Genomic DNA, 8,988 nt, shown 5'->3' with positions numbered 1-8,988 from the left:
CATACGTTTGTGAAATTCGAACCTATGATTTTATCGTTATGAGGCATCAGCTTCGCCAACTGAGCTAAATCTTATTGGCCCCTTCTTATTGTTATTTCCTTAAAAAAAAAAAAAAATTTCTCCTTTCCTTGCATTTCTTTACTATAGCTTTGTCTTTACGTACCACCGGATTGATTTAAATTTTGAGAAGAGCGATCAATCACACATCCGATTACAATTTTTTATTTACTGCTCGACTGATTTTGTGGGTCTTGATGTATCAAGATTGATCAGAAATTAAAAAAAAAAAAAGTAATCAATCGCAGAATAAATAAAACTCTATTTATTATGCGAATAATTTTGTGAGGCTCGCCTTATCAAGACTGGACAGTTGAAATATATATATGTGTGTGTGTGCGTGCCTGAAAATATTTTTGTTTTTCTTGTTAATAATAGTGATATATAAGGAAAATAAACATTGTATAAAACTTAATTTTAATTAAAACAAATAAAATCTCTTGGTGGATTTATTGAAATACTATAAAGCATTTTTGCTTGGGTTTCTTGGATTTTATAGAAAATAAGGAAAGACAACTAGGTTCAATCTCGAAATATTTATGTAACTATGGTTGGAAAAGAAATTATTAGTTAGGCATTGCTATGTGTGCTCAATTATTGAACAATATTTGTAGTTTACCTGTCTTTTGTCTTGTTAAAACAGGATCTCTTAACTTCCCCTGCCCCCTTTCACTTTCTCTTTCTTCTCATTTAAATTAAACGAACCTTAGTATCATATATTAATAAAGGCTTGGTGATATTGAGGCCCCATGATCTTAGAAGTTATGGGTTCGAATCTCTCCTTATATGTGGGATGTTGTTTCTACTGAATAGTAGGTGTTGATTCTATTTTATTATTCGATATTACTGATCAGAGTATTATTATTATAATGATTGATATCTGACAGAAACGATTATAATCAATTTATTTCAATAAAAAAATTACCAATCATTAAATCGTAAATAATATCATCATCATGTATTAATTCAATAATTCACGGCTCATGTCGGCCCAAATTAAAATTAAAATATTATACTAGGAATGAGGGGGTGACGTAATGGATTGCCCAATCCATACGTCACTCCCACCATCACATTTTTTTGGTACTGTCCTTTACTAATTGCATTTAAGAAAACTATTTTCAAAATGGTACTTAATTACACTTAGGAACCTTTTAAATTTGTACTTGTCTTCTTTTTTTTTTTAATTTATTTCTATACATAAAGTGCAAAATGTGATAAAACTTACTTTTCACAACTTTTATTTTATTTATTTAGGTGGGAAAAAAAATTATGTTGCATTTATAGAGAATTTTCTTTTTGAGAACTCTAAACAACTTTTCTTTAATTCAAAAAATATAGAGTAAATTATAGCTATTTTTCCTGAAATTTGGTATAATTATAAATATTCCTTCATTGTTTTTCACAAACACCTCCTGATTTTAACGTATATCTAACAACAAGTCCATTCTGTCAGGTTTTCATCTAATTTTGTTGGTGAAAAATGTCTCAAATATCCTTTTAAATTGTGAATAAATTATATATATATATATATATATTGAATTTCGTAAAATATTATTATGAAGTAACACTTCAGATTTTTTATATATATATATATATTTTTTCGAATAAACCAGTAAGAGTAAAAAAGTAACTTTCAACTCACCCTTTAGAGACTATATAATTATTTTTTATTTGTGGAAAGAATTTATAATTTTTTAAAATAACGAAGGAATATTCATAATTATATCAAATTTTAAATGAGGTAACTGTAATTTACTCAATAAAATAAGGTTGATATTCTATAATATCTAATTGGAAAATTATGATTATATTAATGCACACGTTATACCAATATCACGAATTTTCACAATATCTATACTATTTAATAATTATATGTATATATTAACAAAAAAATAATAATTTAGAGATAGTCTATATTTATATTATTCTCTCTCTCATATAACTCCACTCACCTCTCATAATACTCAACATTATCCTATCTCTTTTCTCCTATTAATCTCTCCCCTTTTTTAATCTATTATTTTTATTTACCATAAATTCAATAAATACATTGAATTATTTATTTTTCTAAAAGATTTAGTTCTTTAGAAAAAAAATTATAAAAATATTTGTATTTTCATGTTCTGAAAATATAAATAAATTATAAAAATATTTGTATTTTCATGTTCTGAAAATATAACTATACACATCGAGCATACTAAGAGCGTTAGTTCTTATTATGCGCTAATTCTGATCAACATAGATGGCATTTTGTAATTATTATTCAAAATTAAGATTTTGAAAGCAAATTTAGGATAGTTGTAAATTTATACTATTTATTAAGATTCAAAACCTCAAAATACAACTACATCGGTCGATAAAATGTAAAGTGACTAAAATGTCTTTATTTATATATATATATATATTTTTTATAGATAATAATTTTTTTTAATTAATCAATAAGTTTAGATTCGCTCACGCTTAAAATTAATTCATTTTACCTGTTTTGATCAGTCATTTAGTTCAATTGAAAAATAATAAAAATTTAAAATTATACACGAACATCGAACGCGTTTCGATACGGTAGCTTATAATAAGAGTATATTACAACGAGCTCTCTTAAAATTTGACATAATTATAAATATTTCCTCATTACAAATAGTCCATAAATTTTAGCAAACGTCCAATAATCAGCTTATTCCATTAATCTCCATTAGGTTTTCATCTATTTTTTATGGTGAACAGATCAAAATGTCCTTTTTGTTATAATATAATTTTACTTATTATTATTATTTTTTCAATGGACCAGAAGAGCAAGAAGGAAATTTCTCTTATCTTCGGTATTTTTATTTTGAAAAATAGGAAGGACAAAGTAGATATTTTCAAACTTCCGCTCAAAAAATTACAAATTTCATCAAATATCAGGAGTATTGATAGTTTTTCAAATAATAAGAAAATATTTGTAACTGCCAAATTTTCAAGAAAGTTCATAGTAATTTACCCTTATAACAAGGACACAACAAAACGTATCCGTTCATGAAAAATTTCATACTGAAATCAAATCTGACAGAACCAAATCAATCATATAACAAGTGTGTTAATATTTGTCATGTGATTGGTTACTCTTCTCGAACTGTATACCAAACACACGATAAATATATTAAATTTATTATATAAATAATTTAAATTTATTATATAAATAATTTAAATTTAATCAAATTTAATTTTAGTTAGAATTTTTCCTACAATCGTATCCAAAAGAGAGAGAAGAAAGGAGAAAATGGTTAGGACGTGGTAGGTAGATAGGAGGGGTGGGTGATGTTGAATTAAGGATGTAGGCCAGCTATAAGTATTAATTGTGGTCACGTTCAGGGTAGGCCAAAATACATTAATTGCTATGTTTGGTCATACATCTTACATTTTCCTACCAATTTTATTAATTATTTCACTCGTTTTTTTATTTTATTTTTGGGTGTGTGTGAAAACAGTCTTAATTTTATTTTCTTATAATCAATTATGAATGAATGTTTTCATAAGAATACATTTTCAAGCGACATAAATTCTTGTACGAAAAATAAATGAAAGCGATAATAATAAAGAACTGAATATAAAATTAAATAAGTATAAATTCGATACACGGTAGTTAAGGTGTAAGGGTGACGGTGGCGGGTGTGAACCACACGACAAATTTAGAGTGTGGGTGATGAAAAAAAAATGTGGAAAGATGAGGAGATGTGACGGGCTCATCGCACTACAAGAAAAGAGAAAATTAGCGGGGAAAAAAATAAATCGAATGGCCATTTTAATATTGATGATTATATTTTAAAACTCGTTGCTAGTAAGAATTAGTGACCAAGAGAATATATTTATAAATGCGACAAATTTAAAAAAAAACTCTTATAATTTACCCTAATTGTTAACTAGTACATCATGAATTTATTTGATTTTGGCATGTGTTAAAATAAATAAATAAGCTTGCACAACTTATAAGTACTAAGATTTCATTTTTCTAATGACGCGTCTTTTTTATTATAAATTTTAAAATTTTGGTCAAAGCGGACAATTCCTTGTAATATAGGGCCCGATTGCATCATTCACATCAATACTACATCATTTGGTGTCGTTGGGATTACATTAAGATATTGTATCGAACTCTCCAAAGTATTATTTTAAACTCTGAATTATAATAATATATAATTTTTAAAAATATTTTTACGGATTAATATTTTCCTTTTAAAATATACAACTCATAAATACCAAGGAGCAAATGGGACATTGCAACATCAAATTTTAAACATTTTTAATTTTCTTAAAGAAAACTTTTCTAACGTTAAATGTTGACATTTTCATCTTACCATTCGATAATTACATAATTATATTAAATATTAAAAGTATCAATAATTTTTTAAATAATAAATAAATATTTATAATTTATTAAATTCTAGGGGAGCTCAGTGAAATTTTCACTAAAAAATAATTTTCATAGCTCCAATTTGGATTCAATATGGGCCATCAAAATTGGACAAAATATTGTTAATGGGCCCAAATTAAAAGATGGTTGGAACAGAATTAATTCTAGCCCATTAGGAGTTGTCATTACCTTTTATTTTCCACATTCTTCATGAAAATTATACAAGTAACATCTATGCTATACCTTAATTCCACTTCATGAAAAAGTTTCGGTTGATGTCTGAGTGAGATAGGTCATGGATAAAAGTGTTTAAGGTTGTAATATAATATTAGTTTTATTTCTAAACAAATGAAGATGACATAATATGATGTTTGTGATGATGAGTCTTTGAAGTGAGTATGAAAAAATGGATATAGGTTGCAAAATTCCATTTAAATTAGAGATTTTCAATAAAATTAGGGTAAATAGATAAGTGTTGAAAATGTTATATACCTACTTCACGTAAAATACTCTATATCTACCATTTCCTTTCCTTTCTCTTTCTCTCTCTAAAAAAGGGTGGGAGGGAGGGAGATGTATCTCGTAACAGTCCCCGTTGAATTCTCCACCTTAGTGCTATCGCCACTACTGGAGATAGGTCCCCAAACTACGACGACGGTTTCGCCTCCCATTCAGGTACGTTTTCCGCCATTTTTGCTTTACAATTCCTTCCTTTTTATTCTTTACCGTGCTTGTGTTTGTCCCTCTTCTCCAGTTTTGTCAGTCTGCATTCTCTCTGAATACAATTATTTTCTGATCTGGATATTGATCTCGATCCTTTTTTGGTGAGTTTTGGGGTTTTGTTGTTTGTTCGAGGACAATTGAGTGTGGACTTTGGTTTCATGTTGCCGCTTGTGCTTTTTCGTTGGGGATGCCAAGTGTTGTATTGTGTTTTGTATGGCTTTCGTGTTGAAGGTGCTGCATGTGATGTTGGCGGTGCATGTATGTGTTTTTTATTCTATTTAGTGTTGGAATTGTCGTGCCTTCTGGTGTGATGATTTGCTGTTGGAGGTTTGAAATGTGATGGCTTGATTTGTTGTGTGGATGAATCTCAGCCGTTTTGGCGTGTTTTGCTTCTGGCTAATTGCAGTGATAGTGCTTAAGTGGAAGTTGTAGTTTTCGAGATTTTCCTTTTTCTTATTTAAGATGTATTTTTTAAATCAGGATTGTTGAAGTTTTATTTGTTCTGCATTCTGGTTGTGTTGGGACATATGGTGCAGTAAAAGGTGGGAAACTAGAAACGTGAATGGCTAATGCTTTTGTCCCATTAATTTTTTCCAGTGATAAGACGAGTTCCACTAACATTATAGTTAATTTTAAAGATTGGAAATCCTCCGACAGAGTTCTATGCTCTATTTTATTCTATTTTTTTCCTGGGGATAATTTTACTGTTGACCAAATGTGCTCTTTGTTGCTTTCTGCTTCAGGGTTCGAGATTCTACGTTGCATTTGTGTTATATCATGGGTGTGGAGGTTGCAGAATCTAAAATAAACGTTATGGCGGAAACTGAAAATGAAGCCAACGTGCCCCCTGAGGGGGGGAAAGTGAATATAAAATTTGGCTCTCATGCGGCAGAAGAGCCAGCTAAAGGGCACCTTAATAAACTCTCAGATTCCGGCATCCCCAAGGATGCTGTTGATGAGTGGCCTGAGCCTGCTCAGGTCCACTCTTTTTACATTGTCAGATATCGCGCTTTTGAAGACCGAGAACTTAAGGCTAAACTGGATGCGGCCGAGAAAGACCTACAGAAAAAGAATCAGGCTCGGTCGCAGATTGTTGAAAAATTGAGGGGCAAAAGAGTAAGCTATGTTGCTTTCTTTTTGGGGTATGGTTGGTTCCATGGCTAATATGTGTACTTGGTGATTGATCTGCGGTCTAATGTTATGATTTCGAAGATCTACTTAGGGTTATAGCAACATGCTGCAGTAATATTAGCAACTACTGAAGTATGGTGCTGAATAACATGAATGCATTGCAGGCCTTTTTCTTTGATGTTAGGTTGATCTAAGATTAGTTATAACGGGAGCATGCACAAAATGAAAAAATTTATCTTAGAAACCACACCTCAAGAAACTTGAGATTTAATACATGTTGGAGTTGTACATAAATTGTAATGTGAAATGCATGAGGAGCTGAAGGGGGTTATCTTCCTTAAGTAGACTTACAATTATTTTTTTGTTGGCTATAGGCTCCTCTTATTTAATTCCTTCCTTGAGGAAGGGGTGCATAGAAGCATTGTTTTACTTATTACTAGAGATTGATATCACTTCACCCTGCTCTATTAGATTCTGAAACAACTTCATGATGGACCATGAGAGTATGATAAATTAAAGAGTTTCCTTTATCCTTCTGTAAAAGAGATTTGGTTATTTTTCAATGATGGAATGCTGACATCAACATTTTTGCACTTCAAACCAGCTAGCGAGTGGTTAGCTATTGTAAAAGAATTTTGAGTCGCAGTCTTTGGATGCCAATCCAAGTTATTGCATTCGTGTAGGTTCTCAGTTTTGCTACTAAGATATCTCATACAGCACATACAAAAGTTATCAAATTAACAGTTTTTGAAGGATCACAAAAAAATTATCTTTGTAGTTTACTAGTTTTCTTCTTACCTAGGGTTAAACTTCAACTGACGGTGTTGCTCAAAGTTGACCTGTTCCCTGAGTTTTCTCCTATCTTATCTTTGTTATATTACATCTTTTCTATGTATGCATTGTTTAGAACAACTCCAGCATCCAATCCGGATCATGGAAACTGAGAGAATACTAATGACACTGAGCATTCTGCAGGCTGCAAGGTCCGAGATAAGATCTCAAATTCATTCTTTAAGTGTTGAGAGCAAACAATATAGGGAGGTCATGGATGGAAAGATAAAAGAAATGGAACCTCTCCAGCAGGCTCTGGGCAAGTTAAGAGGTGCTGGACCTAGAGAGAGGGGTTCTGGTCTATGTTCATCTGAGGAAGAACTTAATGATCTTGTAAGTTTTTATAGAAATATGTCATATGGTGTGCTAAAATTTGTTATTAGTATACATGTAACTTTAGAAGTTAATTCATTTTCTTCTCACTGAAATTAATTAGATCAAGAGTTTGCATTACCGCATCCAGCATGAAAGCATTCCTCTCAGTGAGGAGAAGCAGATTCTCAGGGAAATTAAACAACTTGAAGGGACAAGGGAAAAGGTGATTGCAATTGCTGCTGAGAGGGCGAGGATTCAAGACTCATTGGGTGAAAAACAAGCCATCCAGGACCAGGTCAAAGTAAGAAGCTAGTCATGAAAAACTTCTGTTTTGGTGCCCTTTCTTCAGTATTACTGGCCTGCTGGCCGACTTTACCTTGCATTAACTGGTGGCTACTTTTGTAACTATGTGATTTCAGTTGATGGGAGTTGATCTTGATGGAGTTCGAAAGGAGAAACAAGTGGTCTCTTCCAAGATTAAGCAGCTAGATGAAGGAAAAGTGGCTGTAGAGAAAGATATAAAAGTTTTAGAAAAAGAATTGGAAACAGTCACACAAAAAAGGGACCAGATTTTAGCTAGCGTTGTTGAAATGAGGAAGCAACGGGATGAATCGGTATGATCCTTCTATCTATAATTATATCTTGATAATATTGGTTTGTTGTACTGCTCTATTTTCAATTCTTCATAGTTTCTTACGGCTCTAGATTCATATTTTAATCATTTCTGTCTGGACCACAATTTGTTCTCGGATGTCATTAACTGCTGCTTTTCATTTGTAAGATTGATGGTATTAAGAGAATTTTTAGATAGGAAGAGTTTAAAACAGAAGTTTGGGATAGTAATTGCTTCAAATTCCTGTCAGCCAATTTCTTTATTGTGATTAAGACAAAATTTGCGTTGCATGTCTTAGTTCATTTTTGTTTCTATTTCTCGAATACCTGACCTTTCTTGGACCACGGAAATCTCTAGCCTTAAAGTATCTTTTCTCATCATTTTTATGAATTAAGGGCATGATTTTCACATATTGATGTCATTATGGAATTGCTACTCTAACTTGCAGAATTCCCCCTTCTACCAAAACCGTACAGTCTTGTCAAAAGCTAAAGTAGTTGCAGCACAAAAGGATGCCGAAGCTGTGAAGGAGCTTACACGTTCAGAGGTTTGGTTGATGATTTGCTTTGTTGAGGCTGAAGTCACTGTGATGATCTGCCGAAATTTATCCGACTATTAACTTCTATTCTTTCCCTTGCTAGGTTGAGAAGTTCATGTCTGTCTGGAATAGTAATAAGGCGTTCAGGGATGATTATGAGAGTAGAATTTTGCAATCACTTGACATGAGGCTGTTGAGCAAGGATGGGCGCATAAGGAATCCAGGTGAGAAGCCACTGATGGTACCTGAGACACCACTTCCATCTGAAACTGACACCGTCGTCAAGAAAAGCGTGAAACAAGCCCCGAAGGAGAACTCCATTTCCCCCTTGCAAGACAGTGCTCCTCCCGAGCAGACAGTTGCAAAAGGAAAGAGCGCTAAAAACAA

General features: G+C 31.9%; 1 protein-coding gene across 2 annotated transcripts in view; it reads left to right on the top strand.

Moving 5' to 3' along the window:
• Nucleotides 4,989-8,988, top strand: part of LOC105176991 (proton pump-interactor 1) — a 5,099-nt gene continuing 1,099 nt past the window's right edge. Inside the window, exons 1-7 of one of the 2 annotated variants that reach the window (XM_011099997.2) lie at nt 4,989-5,125; nt 5,917-6,289; nt 7,280-7,468; nt 7,572-7,751; nt 7,870-8,064; nt 8,512-8,610; nt 8,705-8,982. In XM_011099997.2, coding sequence (XP_011098299.1) covers nt 5,951-6,289; nt 7,280-7,468; nt 7,572-7,751; nt 7,870-8,064; nt 8,512-8,610; nt 8,705-8,982 — 1,280 coding nt within the window. In that variant the 5' untranslated portion in view covers nt 4,989-5,125; nt 5,917-5,950. The other variant, XM_011099998.2, reaches the window with a different exon arrangement.

The sequence above is a fragment of the Sesamum indicum genome, linkage group LG14 (genome assembly GCF_000512975.1).
Source record: "Sesamum indicum cultivar Zhongzhi No. 13 linkage group LG14, S_indicum_v1.0, whole genome shotgun sequence".
Lineage (NCBI taxonomy): Eukaryota > Viridiplantae > Streptophyta > Magnoliopsida > Lamiales > Pedaliaceae > Sesamum > Sesamum indicum.
This window is presented reverse-complemented; position numbering and strand designations above follow the sequence as displayed.